At 56.1% G+C, this 20,566-nt stretch overlaps 1 protein-coding gene across 1 annotated transcript in view; it reads right to left on the reverse strand.

The window, feature by feature from the left end:
• Positions 1-7,342, reverse strand: part of RET (ret proto-oncogene) — a 54,917-nt gene extending 47,575 nt beyond the window's left edge. Inside the window, exon 1 of the mRNA XM_086382571.1 lies at positions 7,074-7,342. Coding sequence (XP_086238697.1) covers positions 7,074-7,143 — 70 coding nt within the window. The 5' untranslated portion in view covers positions 7,144-7,342. The remainder of the gene's footprint in view (positions 1-7,073) is intronic.
• Between the last annotated feature and the right edge of the window lie 13,224 nt (positions 7,343-20,566).

The following is a 20,566-nucleotide window of genomic DNA, read 5'->3' on the forward strand; positions in this document are numbered from 1 at the left end:
GCTTCTCTTGCAGAGAGAAGGACCCTGTGATGGGATTCCAGCCTGTGGACACGGGCAAAGAGCCCAGGGCCCTACAGGCCTGACTCCTCAGAGCTCTGGGCCCCTCCTGTGCACACAGTCAGGTGGGGAGTGGCTACCAAGGGTGGGGGGCGGCCAGGAGCAGGAGACAAATGAATAGTGTTGAGACGTTGAGACTGGGGGTTTCTGTCACCTCCAAGTTCACAGTCTTTCCTGCTCATATAGGTACAGGGGATAGGAGGCTGCAGAAGCAGATTCAAGAGGGTCCCAGGTGAGACTTCCCAAGGCTCTGTGGAGTCACACGTGTGGTCTCCTGTAAAGATCCCCTGCAGGTGCCAATCTGATGAGGCGGCTCAACCCAGTGGCAAAGCATGTGCTCACAGCACAGAGTACACGGTAACCTTGAGCCCATGTCATGGCTAAGAGGTGGCGGAATGGAGCCCTGATTCCATCCTTTCTCCTTCACAGAAAGAAAAAAAAGAGACAGCAGTGGATGTGCCACGGGTAATGCTGGAAGGGCAGGATGGGGGAGGAGGCAAGGAGAAAGCCCACTCATGACCAGCCCCCCAGCTTCTGGGTCTTTCCCTGTTTCAATGTATCAGTGTCTTTGACTGTTTGAGGGGCAGAAAAACTTGAGGAAGAAACTCCATAACCTCTTTCCCTCCACTCGGACTCCCACCACCACGCTGTGCACCCCAGATCACCCCCACCCCCACACCTGTCTCACTCTCAGGTTCTGGCACACAGAACGTATATCTTCCCAAGCATTTTCCAGGCTGTTCATTAAAGCTTAGGAACTTATACTTTCTCTTTTCCTCTTTTTGTTAATTAAAGTTTAAGAACTTACATGGTGTCTTTTCCCCGTTTGCTAAGACTAAGAACCACTGGAAATTTCTGGCAATCCCATAGGCGGGAATGGGGGACTAGAACCAGTTCTGATGTCCATTGTCTCACCAGGGAGGTTCTGATTGTTCCAGAAGCAGAATCCTTTCTCCAATCACAGGGCAGTCAGAGCTGGTACTCAGGGCACAGCTCGGAGCTCTGCCTCGCTCTCCCAGCCACCCTGCCCCTTGGGCACTTTTCTGGAGCCCACAGCTCTGTGGAACCCAGACAGTAGCTCCCAGGTCAGAAGAGTGAAGGCTTAAGATGGGGATAAAGTAAAGTCACAGTACCTGAATCTGGGGGCGGTGGGCTGAGGCCCCCAGGACCTGGGTCTGTAAGGGCAGGGGCATCTTCCCTGAACTGGTCCCAGGACTGGGCCCTGCCTGCCACAGAGCCCCCCAGCCCCACTAGGTATCGCTGATGTCATGGAGAGCCTGCATTGGCCAGACCAACAGGTGGGCACACACCTGTCCAGGTGCACAGGTGACCTTTCTACAGTGGTGCCTTGGCTGCTATACTCTGTGGAGCCACTCACCAGGCAAAAGCAAACAGAGGTGTTTGCTCAGGGCTGGCCACCTGCTCTCCTTGAGGGCCAGGTGGCGCCTGAACTGTCTTCCCCAAGGTCCCGCTGGCGTCATCACCCCCACAACCACGCTTTCTAGGGGGAGTCAGTTCTGCCTCCCCACCCTCTCTCGCTCCGCCCTACCTTGCCCAGGGTCTCGGAGTGAACAACTCACAGGGCCACTGGCTTACAGCCGCCAGCCAGTGGACAGGTGCTAGGGGCTCCCACATTACCCAGCTGTGAGGCCAGAGTTTGACGGAAGCCCAGGTCTCGTCTGGCCCAGAGCTCAGGCAAGGTGGATGGGGGGAAGGTTGGGAGGCAAAGCCAGGCAGGAGGTAGGCTCTGTCCACAGGGGCTCCCAGGGCTTCGGCCTGAAGAGGACAATACTCTCAGGTCCTCTGAGGTGTGGCGGAGCCTGTCTTAGGAGCCACAGCCTCCCTTGAGCATGGCAACACGGGGGTTGGTGGGGGTGCCTGGGCTGCCACTCTTCTGCTCTGCAGCAGGGAGGGAAAGCCGTGTGGGCTCTGGAGGTCTGAGTCTTCACATCCCTTACAGTCCCCCTGAGACCACCCAGGTCATGGCTCTCAGAGGGACATCCTGGGCTGATCTCTCTGAGTCATACTGACCCCCCAGCCTTCCAAGGGCTGAAGCGTGCCCACCCATAAAACATAGCACTCGGCCCGTGAAGACCCAGGGGAAGCAAGTGAGAGGGAGGGAGGGAGGGAGGGGGTGACCTCCACTGCCATCACACCCTGTGGCCCAAGCCCAGGAGGGCCCCTTTCCTGCCTGGCAGCCCACCATTGCCCCTCCCACCCGGCCCCCCAGCCTGCCTTCTGCCAGGCACTTCCATTTGAAATCACACACACACATCTGAGATAAGTGACCGCTTGGCGCTTCCTTTATTGCCCCTTTCTCCTATAGGGAGACAGCTCTGAGGTCAAAGTCACCTTCTGCGTTCTCCCCGGGTGTACCCCTAGTCCTGGAGAAGCTCCCTGGGCAGCAGGTGGACCCTCAGAGGGTGTTTGTGGGCTGCTCACCAGTGTTATTGTGTTATTATTACTACTAGTAATAGAAATAGTGTTATAGTGTTATTGTTACTATTAAGTCACTCTCTCAGAAAAACAATTGCAGAAACCAGGAGGAAGAAGAGAAAGAAATGAAGAGAAGGAGATGAGGGACTGGAGCCAGAACACAGCCCCCACAAGAGGAAGTGTCCTCCCCCACATCCACAGGAAGGGGTTGGGTCTCCACAATGGAAACTAGCCACTTCTTCAGAATAGAAGGAAGCAATACTGTTGCAGGGGGCACTTCTCCAGCTCTGCCTCTTTCCTGGGGTGCCCAGTGGGCACTTTCTTCTCCCAGCGTGTCCTGGAGTCCAAGTAAGGAGACATAGTTGTACCCACGCGCCCTGAAGCCCAGCCCCTGCCCCCCACCCCCACTCCTCAGCGCAGTGGCTTCTGTCAGGTTCTAGGTCCCCAGGCAGAGGCGGGTACAAGGGTTACATTCTCAGCCTACACCACTAGCACGCCCCCTCCCCTGGGGCCAATTATGACAGGACCCCACCTGGAGGCAGTTCCTGGACCCCTAGGATTCCCAGACATCAGCTACAGTAGCAGTCCCACCTGAGAATCAGCCAGAGTCCTGGGGGCTCCTGACTCAGGTGTTGGGGAGCATGGCAGCACACGTCCCTCCCAGAGCCAGGCCAGGCTGTCCCTCGGGCCCCGGAGCACCCCACCAGAGGGTGACCAGTGGGTGAGCAGGCTCAGGGCCACCTCTCCTGCCAGGACCCCTCCTGAGCCCTGTCTCAGGTCCCCACCGCCGCTGGCCCAGAAGAGGGGCTTGCTGAAAACCAGAGGACCAGGGATGCAGAGTCATGAAGTCCTCTTCACAGGCTCAGGTACACAGGCTGTGGGAGCCTCAGTTTCCTTACCTATGAAATGGGAAAACAAGGCCACATCCCTCAGGGTTTCAGGAGGATACAGTGAGTAGCAGACAGGCGGTGCTGAACACAGGATCAGCAGGCCGTGGGCCTCCTGGGGTGGCCTTTGCTGGCATCACCTGATCCAGTTAAGACCAATGGGCAGAGGACACCTCTCTAGGATCACAGGGGGAGAAGCCCTCAGGCGAGGCAGCAGTTTCCTGCCCCCCACCCCGCTTCCCCTTGGCACCCCATACTCCAGTTTTACAGATACCATAATTTTTAATTTGTTTTCTCCTCCCCTGGCTAAAAGGCCATTAGCACCCCATTAGGTGAAAGAATCCCATTTTCTTCACACCACCAAGGAAACAGTGATTTACTTAGCCGTCCCTAATGCAATTCTGCAGAATAAAGGCAATTTTGCAATGGTCTCAATAAACTTCCCCATTTGCTCTCTGCTCAGAGACCCCACCCTTAGGAGCCTACCATATGACCCAATCCCTTGCTCCCTCAGAAGGCTGGACTCTGCTAGGGCCCAGGACAGTCAGTGTGGGGCGCAGGCAGCTCCCAGAGGCCAGAAGGGCTTAGGAGGAGGAGAAAGGAGCCGGACCCGGGTGAGCCTGGTGAAGCACACCATCACTCGTCCCTGGCCAGAGAGGGAAGGGGCGGAAAGAGAAACAAAGAGGTTGGAAGAGCAGCCTTCCTGGCTGAGGGGCTGTGCTGGCACCCGCTGGTCCGGGCAGAAGTGGCACACCCAGGTCCAACTGCAGAGGGGCAGGGCCCGCAGCCTGGAGAGCAGGCTGTAAGTCATGGCCAGTATTGGGAGTGAGAGGCCCCAGGGGCGTGCAGGCACAGAGGGCAGGTTCCTCCTAGTGGGCAAAGGGGCTGAGCAAAATGGGACCCCAGAATCCAGGCCAGGAAAATGGGAGATGTGAGGCCTAGTGAGGAAGAGCAGGGGGTCAGGGAGAAGGTGCTGGGTGAGCGGTCAGCCTGAGACATTCAGGGCGAGCCCTGGAAGCTGGGACTCAGTTTCCTCATCCACGCCACAGGGACGCCGTACCTGCACTGGAGCAGCCAAACGCCACACACTCTTCTGAGAACAACTTCTAGATGGGAGTTCTTTAGCTCTGGATCCAGGATGCCCCAGGTGGACGGGCTGTGCCCCTGAGTGTGAGCAGGGAGGGGCAGGTGTCCCTGTGTATACACACGGGGGTCCCAGTGTGGGGGAGTAGCAGGGAGGGGAGCTGGGTTTCCCAGATGAGGGTGTAGTGTGAGGAGCCGGGCATGGGCGTGAGTGTGTCTACAGGTCTCATGATAACGTATCCTTGAGAAAGGGCAGTGGTGTCTCAATGATCGCCAAGAGTGAGTGTGAGAGTGTGTGAGCATGGATTTAGGAGTGTGTGTGTGCCCGTGTGTGCCCTCACACTGATTCCAGAGTGTGGGTGAGTAGTCCTGCCCTACTCTGGAAGTCTGTGTCTGGGATGGCACCTTTTTCTGAAGGCATGCGCATTCTTACACAATGAGAGTGTGTACACGTGGAGGGGGTCACACCCTAGGGGTCTGGTGATGTCCTTTGACCTTGCTCTGAGCACCCCTGAGCCCTCTAGCCCATCCCTGCCAGCCCTGAGGCAGTGCTTTGCTTCCCCAACACTCGGGTCCAGGCCATCGCCGCTCCATCTGGTTGCCTCCCTACCCGACCTCTCATCAGCCGTCCAGCACAGAAGAGAGCTTCCGGTCTCGGGGAGGTAGGTCTAGGCCAGCAGGGAAGGCTTTCATCCCCTAGAGACCCAGCCCATCCCCCAGGTAACTCATTTGAGGAAGGAGGGTACCATGAAGGAAGGCCACTGAAGGGCTGCATCCACAAGGGGGCGCCCCGAGGCCGGGCTACTCCCAGCCTGGGCGCGTCCCGGAGCAGTGGCCCCGGCTCACTAGCGGCAGGCTGGAGCACACCAAGAGAGCCCCAGGACTGCCACTCTGAGTAAAGTGTGCCCGCAGGCCTCTCCAAACGCCCCGCTGTCTCCTCCTGGGTACCGCGGGGCCACCTCTCCACTCTCAGTGTCACCAATCATGTTTCTTACTCATCCCGTTGGAAGGGTGGGTGGGGCAGGAAAGCTGCTTTCCCTGGATTGGAGGGCCTTTCTCCCACCACCCCACTCCGTGAGTCCAGGCTGTGAAAAAGCCACTTGCATTCCTACCAAGCGTCACAGGTCCATGCTAGCGGCCCCGCTCCCAGTCCAGTCCTCCTAGCCTCAGCTGGACACCCTGGCTAAACATAGGAAAGGCATGGGAAGTCCTCTGCTAGGTTCTGAGGCCGCCCAGCCCACCCTGGCTTCCGGCTCTCACCTGATCACCCGCCCATCACTACAAAGTTGCAAAGCCGAGTTAACAAGAAATCTTCTGAACACCTCGTCTGTGTTTACTTCTGTCCTGTCTTCAGCCTTTTCCTGCCTGTTTCCCCCTCACAGCATCTTGACCCCAGACTCCCAGTGTTTCCCCCATTCTTCCCCCGGGCATGGAAAGGATTTTTCCCCTGCCTTTCCTGTGATGGGCTGGGGGCCCATCCTAGTCTAAGTATCTGCCTCTAGAGCTTAGGATCCAGTCACACAAATGAAACCTTGGGCAGGCCTGTGAACCCACGGTCTATGCAGGACCCAGGGCCAGAAGCAGGAAACCTTTTGTATTACCAAAGGCCGCAGGGAAGGGTGGGGGAGGGTGGCGGGGGCTACTCTCAGAGGGAAATTTGGTGCATACATTTAAGTATTTAAGAAAGAGAAATCGGGGACAATTTGAGAGAAACTAAAATTCGTGGCCACGGGGGTAAGGAGGAAAGATTCCACAGCCTTGGGGTTCATTCATCTTGTCAAGAGTTTTGGAGGTGGGGGCCTTCGAATCCTCCCAGCACCGATGCTGATGGCACACAGCCCTACTCCACTCCAGGATGGTCAGAGCGCTTGGTGCAGGTTGGCCCCGAACCGTTAATTGGAACCAAAGACCACACCTTCAGGTGCCCCTGCGGGGCAGCAGCAGGAGACTCTAAAGACGCAGGTGGGACTGGAACCAGGGCCGGAGGCGCTGGGCCAGCCCGAGCGGGCCCTCGAGGGCAGCCTCCCCTGGAGGCCACAGGCTTGGGGGATTTTTAAGGAGTAGGGTGGCAAGAACGCACAAGGGAAAAGCAACCGTTTTAAAAAGAGCAGATCTCCTCCGCTCTCACCTGAGAAAAGACATCAGAGCTGGAGGAGAAACGCACCGACGTGGAGTGCGAAAAGGAAACCAAGACGGAGCAATAGTTTACAGAAACACAAGTCCTCCTGCCCCAGTGACAGGCTTTCTAGGGCTACCTTACCGTCCTACCCCACCTGCACCGAAACGTCGACAAGACCCGCTCGGTTCGCCCCGAGACGCCGCTGTGGCGCGAGGCGCAACCAGGCAGGCAAGCGCGGCTGCGACTCGGGCCCTGGGCACCGACGCTGGCCGCCCGGCCCGTGTCCCGCTCCGGCCCGAGACCCGCCCAGCCTGGGGCCCGAGGCGCGCTGCCCGCCACACAACCCCACTCCCAGTGGAGCCCAGGAGGCCAGTAACTGCGTGGCCCGCTGCCCGCCGCAAACAGAAGGGCGTTTTCGAACGTGTCCACTCCACCGCGCGGAGCCAACTTCGCCCCGGCCGCCGCGGGCACCAGTCCCCGACAGAACTCACCTTCGCCGAGCAGGGGCAGCAGCAGAAGCAGCAACCGCAGCCCCACGGTGCTGGCCGTCGCCTTCGCCATCGCCGATGCACGCTGCGGCCGCGGCGAGAGGGACGCTTCCTTGGGCTGGGGGGCTCAGCGGCGGGGTGCGGTACTCAGCCGGGCCGCCCCATGCCCGTCCCGGAGCGGAGGACGCGGCGAACACTGCGGGCGCCTAGCGTCGGGGCGCCGGCTCCCAGGCACTCTCCGCAGCTGTGCGCGGGGCTCCGGGCGCGGGACTGAGGCGGGGAGGGCGCGGGCTGCACCCGAAGCGAGGGCAGGGGCGGGGCGGGGCGGTGAGGGGGGCGGGCCGGGGGCGGGGCGGGAGGGGCCAGGGTGCGGGAGTAAGGGCGGGGCGCGGGGTACCACTCCAGGCGATGCCCGGTGCGGTTTCCCCGGGGCGAGGGTTAGGAGACCAGAGCCGGACGCAGGGTGCAGCTCCGCGAGTAGGGGCGAGGTGTGGGACCCGGGTACCGGCCTGGCAGCCGCAGCCCCAAGCCGCGCACCTCCGCACGCACAGTCACTCTTCCTCAGCCTGTGCGTCCTCTCGCTGTCTCTGCGCTTCGACCTTCCCTGCCACCCAGAGAGGGCAGGGGAACCAGGCGGGGATGCGGGGTCTGGGGGGGGGGGGTGGTGCGCCGGAGCGGACATGCAGACTAGGCAGGCGCCCCGCCTCCAGGCTCCGGGCGCGGCGCGCATCCTCCGCCATTTCTCGGAGGGGGAGGTGCGGTGGGAGCGCGGCCTCTCTTGGGGCCGGAGGAGGGAGGAGGGGAAGAGCCCCCGCGAGCGGCCGCGAGCCGGCGCGCCTTCTGCGCACTCCAGGGGTGCGCCTGGCGCGTGGCTTCTGTAGTCCCTTCGGGGGTGTCCTAGCGTTAGTTTGTGAACCCCTCTTTAGGACTGGTCCAGCCAATGAAAACAAGAATCAGACTGGGCACACCTTTCAAAGAGACGGGAGCTGGCTTTAACGGGATGCTTGAAGGGTAGTACCCTTTCTCCCCCACCACACATTAGAATTCTTAGGATGTGGGGCTGACAGGGTAGCAGAGCAAGTAGCAAGGAGGAACTGGAGCCCAAAGGAATTAAATTTTTGCCCCAAGAAAAACACATCTGATATTAAAGAGGGAAGATTCTGGATCCCTAACGTGGGAGGTCCTGGGGAGAGGTGGTGGGTGAGTGCTAGACTCCTGTGGGAAAAGTCCACTGTTCTCCTCCCGCCTGCAAGCTGCCTTTTGAGGTCTGGCCCCCACCAAGGCGCAGAGGAATGGGAAGCACATTGGACCTTGGGGTGGGAGGATCCCACGTCCCTAAGCCTGAGGTGCCCCTATTTCAGGGTCTTTTCTTCCTGCTGTGCACAGAGCCGCGCCCTCCTGCCTGGCTGAGCTCAGGGCTGAGTAAGAGCTGTGCACATCACTGCAGATATGAAGTCAAAGTGAAGTCACTCGCCGTCAGGAGGAGGAGCTGCCAAGACAGGCTGGCTGGGGGCTCTGCCAGCCGAGATGTCCAAGCCGGCCTGTTGGCAGAAGGCCAGGGCACAGTGCTGCCAGCTCAGGAGAGCCACCCTGCGGCCACCAGACCTGGTGTTCCCTGCCTCACCCTCCCAGGGCCTCAGGCCCTTGGACCTCTGGGGCTGGAGTTGGCTGTGGGGGACTCCCCTGGGTGTGGACCGGCCCTACCTCTTGTGCTAATAATATCCACCAAGGCTGAGCGCTCAGGCCTGTGCACAGCGAAGGGACCTGAGTTAGGAAGGGAGATCCCAAGAGAGACTTCTTTGTTACAGGCTTCTGTGGCAGGAGGATGCAGAAGGAAGAGGGGTAGCCTGGAGCATTCTTCCAACTGGCCCCACCCTTGTGGAACCGCCCCGGCCAAGCCTTGGCTGACACTGGTCAGGCCGAATGTCCAGTCGTGCTCTGGGTGACCATCTCAAGGGCCTGTTGGACACTGTGCTCCTGCCTGATCCCCTCAGGCCCTTCCACTCCCTCTCCACCAGCACCCTTGGGGGTCTTGAGAGGACATCTGACACTATGGTGGGGGTATTGCCTTCTTCTTAGAAAAAAGTCCAGGGAGCCGCCTATGTGCAGTTCTGTCCCCACCTGTGTATGTACACATGTATGCATGAGCATGTACCTGTGTCATGTACAGGGACGCGGATGCACACTCTCCCCCATGTGTATGCCCAGAGACCCGACCAGACAGTCATCCAGGAGAGGGCAGAGGTGAATCGCTGGGCTTTCTGGCCTCGGGTCCTGCATATCCATGAGACACCCACGAGACCCAAACAAGGCCCACCTCCACCAGAAAGCCTGATGTCAACTCTTGGCCCCAATCACCCTTCCATGAGCCACCTCAATGGAGTTGTTTTTCTCCTCTGAATTTCTGGCCCCACCTTGCTCTTTTCCCTTCCTTCCTCTGTTCTTTGTTTTCCTCCCTGCCTGCTTCCCTCCCCCTTCTCTGGAAGAATCTCTTCTCCATTCCTCCCTGCAGCACAAGAACCAGGCTAGCTGCATCACTGGGGCCTCAGGGTCTTCATCATGTACTAGAACATGGAAGTAATAATACAGTAACTAACTACCTGGCAGTGCTGTGAGGCTGAACCCAAATGAAGCTTTGACAGAATCAGCACAGTTTCTGGCTTTCAAGAAAATGAGCTTTTTTTTTTTGGCTCTTCTTCCAGGGGTGCTCTAAAGTCCAAGGTGCTGTCTGGGTGGTAGGCTGGGGGCAGCGACCTGGTGTGAAGGTTGTAGGTGGGCTCTGAATTGTATCCCAGCTGTCTGTCTCTAGTCTGTGTGACCTTAGCATGTTTGCAACATCTCTGGGCCTCAGGAAAGCAGAGCTCCCTCCCCTTAGGTGCCTGAGGACAGGTGAATCCGCGGCAATGGGCAGGAGCTGTCCTGGTCATCACTGATTCCCATCAGCTGTGGAAGCTGAGGCCGAGGCCAGAGTGGTTAGTGGACCTTGCTCAGGTAGCACAAAACACAGGTGGCCCCTAAAACGAGCTGTCTGCTGCCCTTAGCTCTGGCTTCCCACCTGCACAGGTAACAAGTATGTTACCTGTATGGGGATGGCAGCCAAAGATACCAGCCTGCAGGAGCCAATGCCTGTCTCCAGCCCTCCCCACAGGACCTACAGCTTTCTTAGTGGAAGGAGAGAGAGCCCTAGAACCCCAGAGTCCTCTTTGCCACTACAGCACTTATCTGAGCATGTAATTACACATTCGGGAGTGGTGGGTTGATTTATGCTCATATCTCACCTGGGCTTTGGGGGCTTTGCTCACATCAAGTCCCCAGCCCAAGGGTACCTCTGGCCAGAGACTGCTGGAACCTGATGGGGCCTCAGGCCTGGCAGTGCCTGCCTCTTGCCTCAAGGACACCAAGGAGAAGGCCTGTCCTGGCTTACAAGCAAGCCATAGCAGTAACAGGGAGCTCGAATTGGCCAGTCCGACAGATATGGCCTGAATGCTCTTTAGAAAAAAACATCTCCCAGGGCAGTTTCATAATCTGCCTCGTAATGCAGATTTAGACAAGTTTTTACGAATGCACTTTTTAAAATAGGTCTTAATGGATCCTTTGCAGTAGTTACAGTCCATTGTGTAAATGCAAACAGAAGGCTTTTTGAAAACATGTATTATTGATCAGAAAGGCAGCAGCAATTAGAAGCCAGTATGTCATATCATTCAATACACACTTCCTATACAGCCCTGCTTGTGCTCACTCATAACTTTTTGACAAATTATTCTGTCACTGGGAAGCCTTTTCTTTTCCCTTTTGCTTCTAGAAGCGAAGGCAAACCTCCCCATCAGTTATTAGCTGGAGATGAATGAAAAATTAAGCTTACCTTTACTATCGCAAAACCTATTTATGACTTCTCCGGTTTTCAAACTGAAATGGCAAAACCTTCAGGTAAGATGGATGATGCATCTCGATTTGGTCTGTGGCCCACAGTGGAAAAACAAAACGAAACTGGTGACAGGTAGCATGTGCTTCGGGAGGGCAGAATCACAAAGCCAGGGAGGTCTGCCTTGTGGCAGGGTTGCTTACTTAGCCAGGATCCACAGGGAGGAGCCTTGGTTGTCCGTCCCTGGTCAAGTAACCTAAAATGATCAACAAGCATGAAGTTGAGCCTTGTTTTTGCTCAAAAATTCATATCTGAGTCTGTATTTCACCCGATCTGCACATTTATCATTTGCTCTTCTTCTTGAAAAGTTCATCTATTTAATAAATATTTGCCAGGCACTGACTGTTTTCCCAGCACCCTTTCAAACTATAGTGAACTAAACCAAGACCCTCCCTTTGGGGTACTTCCCAAGGACAATCGCCAACAGGTAAGGCAGAGACACACAGGGCATTCACAAGTGACCCCAGATGGGGAAGGACACGGGGCAGGGTATCAGGGCGGATGTCCCGAGGAGTTGACTTTGGGCAAAGAAGATAGAGCTCTGGGTGCTGCCCACAGGGAGTGGGGAGGTGACAGGGTGGCCCTTGGGTTTCCTTTGTTGCCCCAGCAGGGATAAGGGGTCTTTGTCTCCCCTTGAAGCACCTCCTCGGTAGCCTCACCCCACCCCTCTAGAAGGTGCACTTCTGGTCTCTGAGAGGGTTACAGCCTGCAGGATTGGCACAGTGAGTGCTCTGACCCAGGCAATCTTTCGGAGCGGAAAAAGCCTGCTGTGTTGTTGGTGTGCTGACAAATAGGAAGTCCATTGACTTAATGTCCTGTAAATGGCTTCCGAGGCCTCCTTGCCCAGGATGGGGTGGGTGCAGCTCCAGCACGCTGTGCTGCTTCTACATCCGTCTCAGGCCTGCGGGTGCTGAGACAGTGTGTGGGGGGCTGCCGCTGTCCCTGGAAGGGATGGGGAGGGGGGCCGGCCACCTGCCTGTGGGAGGGCACAACCTGTGTGGTTCCCCCAACCCCCTGTGCTTACAGACAGGCCCACGAGCAGCAGGGCACTGACTGACCCCCGGGCTCCCACCCCGATCCAGGAAGTGCTCCTAAAGACCTTGTTCAGCGATGGGAGCAGCCCCAGGTCAGGGGGGTGCTGTCTCGGGTAGAGCTAGGGTGCCCCCATTGCTTCCTTTCCAACAGCTCCCTAAAGGTGGCTGTCTGAACCTAGGTAATTGCGGGGGGAGGGGGGGTAGCTCCAAGCCCTGCTGTTGACCCTTTACCCGGTCCCGGTGGGCACCCCTCAGCACCCCTGATTACTGGGAAGCTGGCCAGCCTGGCCTTCATCCCCAGTGCTGTCCACAGAAGGTTCTGTGATGGCGGCAGCTTCCTCTTCTGTCCCATCCAATGTGATGGCCACTAGCCAAGTGTGGCTGTGGATGGTGCGACTCAGGAACTGAATTTATAATAATGTAAAATTAAGTAGTCATACATGGCTAGTATACTTATTGGGCACTCTAATGCTCTAAGAAACACCTTCCCAGCCTCTCCCTGGGGCTCCTGGGGGGCTGGGCAGGCTCCTAGCCCAAACCTCCCCCGCCGTGGGGAGAGCAGAGAAGCCAGAGCCTGCTGAGTCCCAGTGGGCGCTCTGATCCAGCAGCTTCCACTCTGTTTCCTGGTGGATTGAAAGTGCCAGAGCCCCCAGCCCCACCCCAACAGCAGCAGTCTTGCTGGGGTTCCCCCGGGCACACTGTCTCTCATCCTGGGGAATCTTCTGTTCCCCTCCAGACCCAGCACCAAGCCTGACCACATCTCCTGAAACCCCTGCCTCCTGTAGGCAGAGTGGGCGCTGGAGGGCCCTGTTCTCAGGGGCCTCTTTGGAAAAGGGCTGATGAGCTCATGCATATTAATATGTGGTAATGAAGGGCTGTCAGGGGACTCTGTGCAGCAGCCTGAGACCCAAGGCCCTGCTCACTGGGGCTGGGAACTCAGCATCTAGCCCCTCTCCAGGGCCCACATCCCTCTGCTCCCAAGCCACCCTGTCCCCAATGACTTCAGACTCCCCACATATTCTCTGGCCACTGACCTCCACTGGCTGTTCCTTCTGTCTAGAAAGCTCTTTCTGCCTGCTCCTGGCCCCCTCTGTTGTTCAACTCTTAATCATCATTCAGAAGTCTGGGCTCCAAGATACCCCTCTCCCCAGCCGATACTCAGATGCTCCATCTAAACAATTTGAAGGGAACCCAATATGCTTCCTGGGTTTCCCTGGTGGCTCAGTGGTAAAGAATCTGCCTCCATTGCAACAGTCACAGGAGATGTGGGTTTGATCCCTGGGTTGGGAAGATCTTTGGAGGAGGATATGGCAACTACCCCGGATATGGCAACATCCGCTGGATCATGGAAAAAGCAAGAGAGTTCCAGAAAAACATCTATTTCTGCTTTATTGACTATGCCAAAGCCTTTGACTGTGTGGATCACAATTAACTGTGGAAAATTCTGAAAGAGATGGGAATACCAGACCACCTGACCTGCCTCTTGAGAAATTTGTATGCAGGTCAGGAAGAAACAGTTAGAACTGGACATGGAACAACAGACTGGTTTCAAATAGGAAAAGGAGTACGTCAAGGCTGTATATTGTTACCCTGCTTATTTAACTTCTATGCAGAGTACATCATGAGAAATGCTGGACTGGAAGAAACACAAGCTGGAATCAAGACTGCCAGGAGAAATATCAATAACCCCAGATATGCAGATGACACCACCCTTATGGCAGAAAGTGAAGAGGAACTAAAAAGCCTCCTGATGAAAGTGAAAGAGGAGAGTGAAAAAGTTGGCTTAAAGCTCAACATTCAGAAAATGAAGATCATGGCATCTGGTCCCATCACTTCATGGGAAATAGATGGGGAAACAGTGGAAACAGTGTCAGACTTTATTTTCTGGGCTCCAAAATCACTGCAGATGGTGACTGCAGCCATGAAATTAAAAGATGCTTACTCCTTGGAAGGAAAGTTATGACCAACCTAGATAGCATATTCAAAAGCAGAGACATTATTTTGCCAGCAAAGGTCCGTCTAGTCAAGGCTATGGTTTTTCCTGTGGTCACGTATGGATGTGAGAATTGGACTGTGAAGAAGGCTGAGTGCCAAAGAATTGATGGTTTTGAACTGTGGTGTTGGAGAAGACTCTTGAGAGTCCCTTGGACTGCAAGGAGATCCAACCAGTCCATTCTGAAGGAGATTAGCCCTGGGATTTCTTTGAAAGGACTGATGCTAAAGCTGAAACTCCAATACTTTGGCCACCTCATGCGAAGAGTTGACTCATTTGAAAAGACTCTGATGCTGGGAGGGATTGGGGGCAAGAGGAGAAGGGGACAACAGAGGATGAGATGGCTGGATGGCATCACTGACTTGATGGACATGAGTCTGAGTGAACTCTGGGAGTTGGTGATGGACAGGGAGGCCTGGCGTGCTGTGATTCATGGGGTCACAAAGAGTCGGACACGACTGAGCGACTGATCTGATCTGATGGCAACCACCCCAGTATTCTTGCCTGGAGAATTTCACGGACAGAGCAGACTGGCGGGCTACAGTCCATGGGGTCGCAAAGAATCTGGACGTGATTGAAGCAACTGAGCACAAACACACGCACAAGGTGTGCTTCCTGGATTTTGTTGTTGTTGTTGTTGTTTTGGCCACGCCCTGCAGCATGTGCAATCTTAGTTCTCCAACCAGGGATCAAACTTGTGTCCCCTGCATCAGGAGCATGGAGTCTTAACCACTGCACAGCCAGTGAAGTCCTGCTTCCTGGTTTAACTGTGCTGGATTTATCTCCTGGCCCTCTCCGTGGGGACATGGTGAGGACTCAGGGGGCTAGTTGGATGACCTGCTATGAGGATTGGCCCTGGAAGCTAAGAAGACAGCCTGGGCAGAGGCACAAGGTGCATTCAGGAGGCAGGAGGTGGGGCAGGGCCATCTGCTGCAACAGCATCAGTCCTCACCGGTGCACAGTCACACCCTTCTATGCCCCTTCTTCCTCTGGGCTGCCTCCTCGGTGTGAACAGAAGCCTGTTGAGTCTGTAAACATTAGCAGAAGGGGCGACAGGAGCAGGGCTGGAGCCGGAAGACAATTCACAGGGAGGGAACAAGATGCCCCAAATAAATCATTCGGGGCCTGACATTTGCAGCGTTTGAGTTTGAGACCAAACACAGATGCCCTTTAGATAAATACATTTTTGAGACGTGTTCTGCAGGAGAAGTTTATGACTTTAATAGGTTTTTAGTGTCAGACGAGCATCAGGAAGTGTTTTGTTGAAAGACCTTCTCTTAAAAGCTCAGAATCCTTCTCCTCCCTCTGGCCCTTTAAACAGAAGAATACAGGGATCCTCAGCAAGGGGAGCTTCTCTTTCTCCAGGTTCTCTGGGGACTGGCCCTGGGCCGGGATTGCTCAACTGAGGAATGTTCTGGAAGGTTCTGAAGACCTCGGTGCTCCAGGCCAGCAGGGTGGGGGGTGGAGGGTCTCTCGGGAAGCTGATTTAGAAGCTTAGAAGCACCCTCCTCACTCAGAGCAGCTCTCCCACCCCCACCCCCAAATCCTCCCTCCCACAGAGGTCCACAGGGATGAGAAGGACTCTGTGTGGAGGTCGTGGGTCCCCCTCAAGCCTCCAGAGGTTGACAATTTTCTGTGGGTTGGAAACTTTACAAAGTTCCCCCACGCTGAAGCCCAGGAGTACGAAGGAGCTGAGCTCACTCCAGGCCCTACGCCAGAGAGAGGAGACATAAGGAGAAGGTCAGATGCAATCATGTCTGGAAGCTTCTCCCTTCCGGCTTAGAGACAGGCCCCCACCTGCCCATCCTGGGCTCTGCCCCAGGACCTCCAGGGAGCCTTGCGGCTGCCCTCTGCCCAACTCCAGCCCGGACACCAAGCAGCCACTAGTGGGGCTGCTTCTACTACCCCGTGTGTACTGCTCAGTCCTTGCCCTGCCCCCCAAGACAGGGGCTGCATTGTTAGGGGGTGGACGCAGTTGCAACCTCCACGAATTGCAACCCGTCCTCGAACGAGGCCAGCATGGAAGAACTCATGGCAGATGGTCTGTGCTGTGACTCTGGGCCACACGGGGAGGCCCCCTGGCTGAGCCAGGCAGAACTCGGGCTTGTCCTCCCACCACACGTGGATGAGGATGGGCTGGGGGCACACAGGGAGGCCCACGACCTGGCTCACAGAAAACACATGAATGGAACTGAAGGGAAGCCCATGTGAACTTTGTGGGCACAGCAGGCCACCTCCTAGTACAGCTGTGAGATGAGCACTGGGATGGTGCGGGATGGGAGAGAAGGGACCGCTGTGTCTGTGCGGTTCTCCACACAGGACATCTCCCGGGGGCAGGAGAAAGGTTCTAATCAATCAATACACCAAGACTCCACACTGATTTCAGGGATGGCCTTTCGTTTCCCATAGGTGACTTCTGAGGACACCTGGAACCACATTTTCAACCACTCCTGTAACTGTGAAACTGCTGTAACTGAGAAACTCAACCTTGGTTTTTCCATGTCTGTGGATAATTCTGCCCTCCCACTCTGCTCCTCCATCTTCCACCCACTAGCCCTGGCCCTCAGAGGCCTGTCTCAGACCCTCTCCTTGCCCCAGACCCCCAGGGTCTCATGGAAAGCTGATTCAGAAGCTTAGAAGCATCCTCCTCACTCACAGCAACTCTCCTTCCCCTCCCCAATCCCCGCTCCCATCCACAGGAATCTGATGGCTGGTCCACAAAGATGTATTTATCTAAATGACCAGTTCACTCCCTGTCCTAGTCATTTCATCCAGGGCTATGTCAGGCAATGAATGAACAGGGAGACTGATGCAGAGAGGCCGGGACTGAGCAGGGACCTGGGTGCCTGCTCTCCCCCCCTCACCCCTGCCCCAGGCCCCCTGGGACTTGCCCAGACCCTCATCAGGAGTCCACCTCAGGGATGGAAGAGAAAAGTTTGGATGAAGCACCTAAGATCTAAAGCTTCGCTCCTGCCTCAGAACTGTTTCCTTACAGGATCCAGACGCTTGGATTCGGCTGATTCTCTAACACCATTCACAACCTTTTTTTGTTTTCTTCACGGTTGTCTTGGAAGCAGCTGCCCACAGATGAAAGCAGCCCATAAACTATATGTTCAGGGGCTCCTGTGACCTTGCCTGTGGCGGGGGGCAGGAGGGAATGACCTCTGTTTTATTTCCCAGGTGGATACCCAGGCTGCAGAGGGGTTTTGCCTGGTTATCCATTTGTATCTGTAGTTTACCAGCAATCTCAAAATCCTAAAGGTTGAATTATGCATGTCTGACCCCTAGAAGAAAAGCTGAGTGAGGTTTCCCTGGGAGGCAAAGCTTTGAGGCCCGAATCTTCTCTCCTAGAAGAGGAGGCAGGCCTTGAGTGGGCACGGGTGGGGATGGCTCATGGCTGTGGAGAACCTATGTGGGGGCAGCCCTGGACTGGAGCGTCCAACTCATTCAGGGTCACAGCACCCTCCTGGGTAGGAGCAGTGCCCCATTTTCCAGGCAGATCGCTGAGGTGCAAACCCAGCTGTTCCTTCTCTGGGCTTCTTGCCCTCACTTCACTGTGCTCCCCGTTTCCAAATTCTAGTGCAAGGCTGGTCAAACACACTGTGAGCCCGCCCCCCAGGTTCTAACTCTGGGTGTGGGGGTAGGGCGACAGGCTGTCCTTGGGACTAGATCTGGGGCTGCTGATGCTGCTGGTACCCAGCCCACTCGGTGGGGATCAACTGCCCTGGAGCATGGTGCAATGGGAGAGACACAGGTGAGGATCTCAAAATGGAAGGTGCCCGCTTCACTCTGCTGCCAGCACGCCCTGTCCCCAGTGAGCCTCCCCTCCTCTGTTTCTCCTCCCTGTCCTTCATCTGCCCCTGGTTTATGGCCATGGCCCTCCTTTGCTGGGAGCCTGCCCAGAACACACCTTCTCCGCTCCTCTGCAGGGACCCACCTGTGTTTGCAGACAGCTGTCTCCTCCTAACACCCGTTTTTTCATCTGGGTCTCTCGTGGGGGACTCAGACCCAGTGGAGTCCACTGGGCGATCCAGCACCTCACTGTGTGGGTAAGGGGTGGTCATCTCTCTGATTGAGCTGGATTCTACTGCCATCCAACTCCTGCACAAGGTGGAGCTTCAGAGAGTCTCCAGCAAACACGATTCTCTCATTTGCCGAGCAAGTGGGCTGTCGCCATCACCCAGAATATGCCTGCTCCACTCCTCTGCAGGGACCCACCTGCATTTCCAGACAGCTTTCTTCCCCTAACACCCATGTCTTCAACTGGGTCCTCAGAGAAAGACTGTTATTGCCATCATCCTGATGACCATGTGCTTGGCTATCAGGGACCCAGTCTCTGCCAAGCCATGGTCACTTGACAGAGGCTGATTCAGGTCCCGTGCATGGCCAAGGGGGACTGGGAAGCTGAGGAAAGAGAGGAGGCCAGGGGACTCTGCACCCTTAGTCAGGGGCTCACAAGCCCCTCCAGACAGCGCACACACACGGCAGTGATGGTGCTGGTAGCAGTGACTCTGGCTGGCCTGTGCATTGTTATCTCCAAAGACTGAGTCTTTGAAGCAAAGGAATTTTCATTCCTTTTACATTAATGAAAAACTTGCAGCCAGAGGAAGCACCCCACTAAATGACTGATACTCCACAAGATATGCACTGCTCAGAAATGTCTCCTAGTCAATGAAGAAGAGATAATAGTCAGTGGAATAAAAATTAATCTGGCTACTATAGGAATTAATATAAAAACATCAGATGCAGGACTTATAAGGGATGCCACCTCCAGCTAACCCTCCCTGGGTTAAATACCCCAGGGATGATGATTTACATTCTGTGCTGCAGGGCTCTGCCGGCATAATCGATAGGGATGAGAAATGGTGCCATCCGGCCGTGCCTGCCCGCAGGGCTGGGGAGGGAAACCAAGGGGGCACAGGGCAGCCTTGCAGGCTGCTGGGAGCAACAGCCCATCTGAGCCGCCTGCCCCTTCTTCCTCTTCCTCTGCCTCCCTGGTGAGCTCCAGGTCTGTGGCCCATAGTTTCTGGAAGCTTGGGCCATGGCATGGTCCCACTGGTCCTTACTCCTGTGCCCAAATCCTCCAGGTATACAGGAGGCAGCCTAAGGAGAGGAGGGCAGGGTAGGCTAAGCCAGGTGCTTCCCAAGACGAGAGCAGTGGGACCCGCACCCCAACCCTGGAAGCTTGGGTGAACCTCCTGACAGTAATCAATCACACAGCCATCTTTGCTCTGCAACAATTACTGTCCCCAAGTCTTGGTTTAGGGTGAAACTTGCCTAAGCAACTATTTATTCCCACTGTTCCAGACTTAGGATCTGCTGTTGGATCTAAGCTCCTGTTGGGCATTCCTGGGGTGCTTCTCTGCAGGGAGCTTCAGGCTGGGGCTCGTGCCTGGAAGCAGACGGGCCTCACCGCAGCTGCAGGGCTGGCTTCCCTGCTGTGCTGGGTGAGCCGTGAGTTATCCCCACTCCTCCACGGTGAGGGCTGTGCCTGCTCAGTTTTGCCCCAGTGTGCACCAGCCACACTTGGCGGGGGCTGGGCAGTGGGTTGGACCAGCCGGTGTCAAGGCCAGCCAGGCTGCTCCTGTGGGTGGAGGGGTGGGCAGAGGAATGCCCTGTCATCTGGCTCTCAGTGTGGAGGCCCGGGAAGAGGCCAAAGCAAGGAAGACAAAGTGTTTACTCCTCAGCCCCTCCCTGCCAAGCCTCCCATGGTCCGTCAGCCACACTCTCTACTCTGGAGTTGCAGCAGCTGTCGGGGGAAGGGGCACCAGCCTCTCATCTTGCCTTGCCCAGCCCTCTGCTCTAGTGTTAAGCCCTAGTCATTGCCCTTCAGGAGTGTCATCTGCTGCTCTGACCATACAGCCCCCAAGGGAAATTCCTGTACGGCTGGCAGTGAGGAATGTCTGGGGGAAAGGGAAACTCGGGTTCCTTGTTCTTGATGCCACAAGAACCTGGCCTTTCCTGGGGAGGCCTACTGATGTCTCCTTTGCATGCCCATCCTGAGCAGCGTGGCCAAGTGCCCTGGTGGCCACCACACTTCTGTTCACACCCACACTGAGTGGGCCCAGCACAGGCCTCCATGCCTCATGTGACCTAAAGCCAGGGACAAGTGACCCTGAGCAATCTCAGGGACAGAAAGGCCCAAAGGGACCACTCGGTCTAAGTCTCACCACGGAAAGACTGAGGTTCCACCGAGACTGGCCAAGGCCACAGGGTAAAGCCAGCCTCCGGCCCCAGGGCAGTGCCCTCTGCCCTCTGCCTGCCAAATCACCCGTGATGCTGGTCTAGGCTACCGTGCAGTCATCCTCAATCTTACTAAAGGGAGAAACATGAACTCAAATATTATTTTCATTGTCTCAGGAGTTGAATGGTGTCCCCCCAGATCCATATATTGGAGGCCTCTCTGTAACTCAGAATGTGACCTGATTCAGAAACAGGGTTTTTACAGATATAATCAGGTTAAAATGAGGTCACTGGGGTGGGCCCCAATCCAATATCACTGGTGTCCTTATAAAAAGAGGGAATTTGGACACAGTCAGGCCCAGAG

This window comes from Bos grunniens, chromosome 28 (genome assembly GCF_055505025.1).
Source record: "Bos grunniens cultivar Pamir isolate PY7600 chromosome 28, Bosgru_T2T1.0, whole genome shotgun sequence".
In the NCBI taxonomy this organism is placed as follows: domain Eukaryota; kingdom Metazoa; phylum Chordata; class Mammalia; order Artiodactyla; family Bovidae; genus Bos; species Bos grunniens.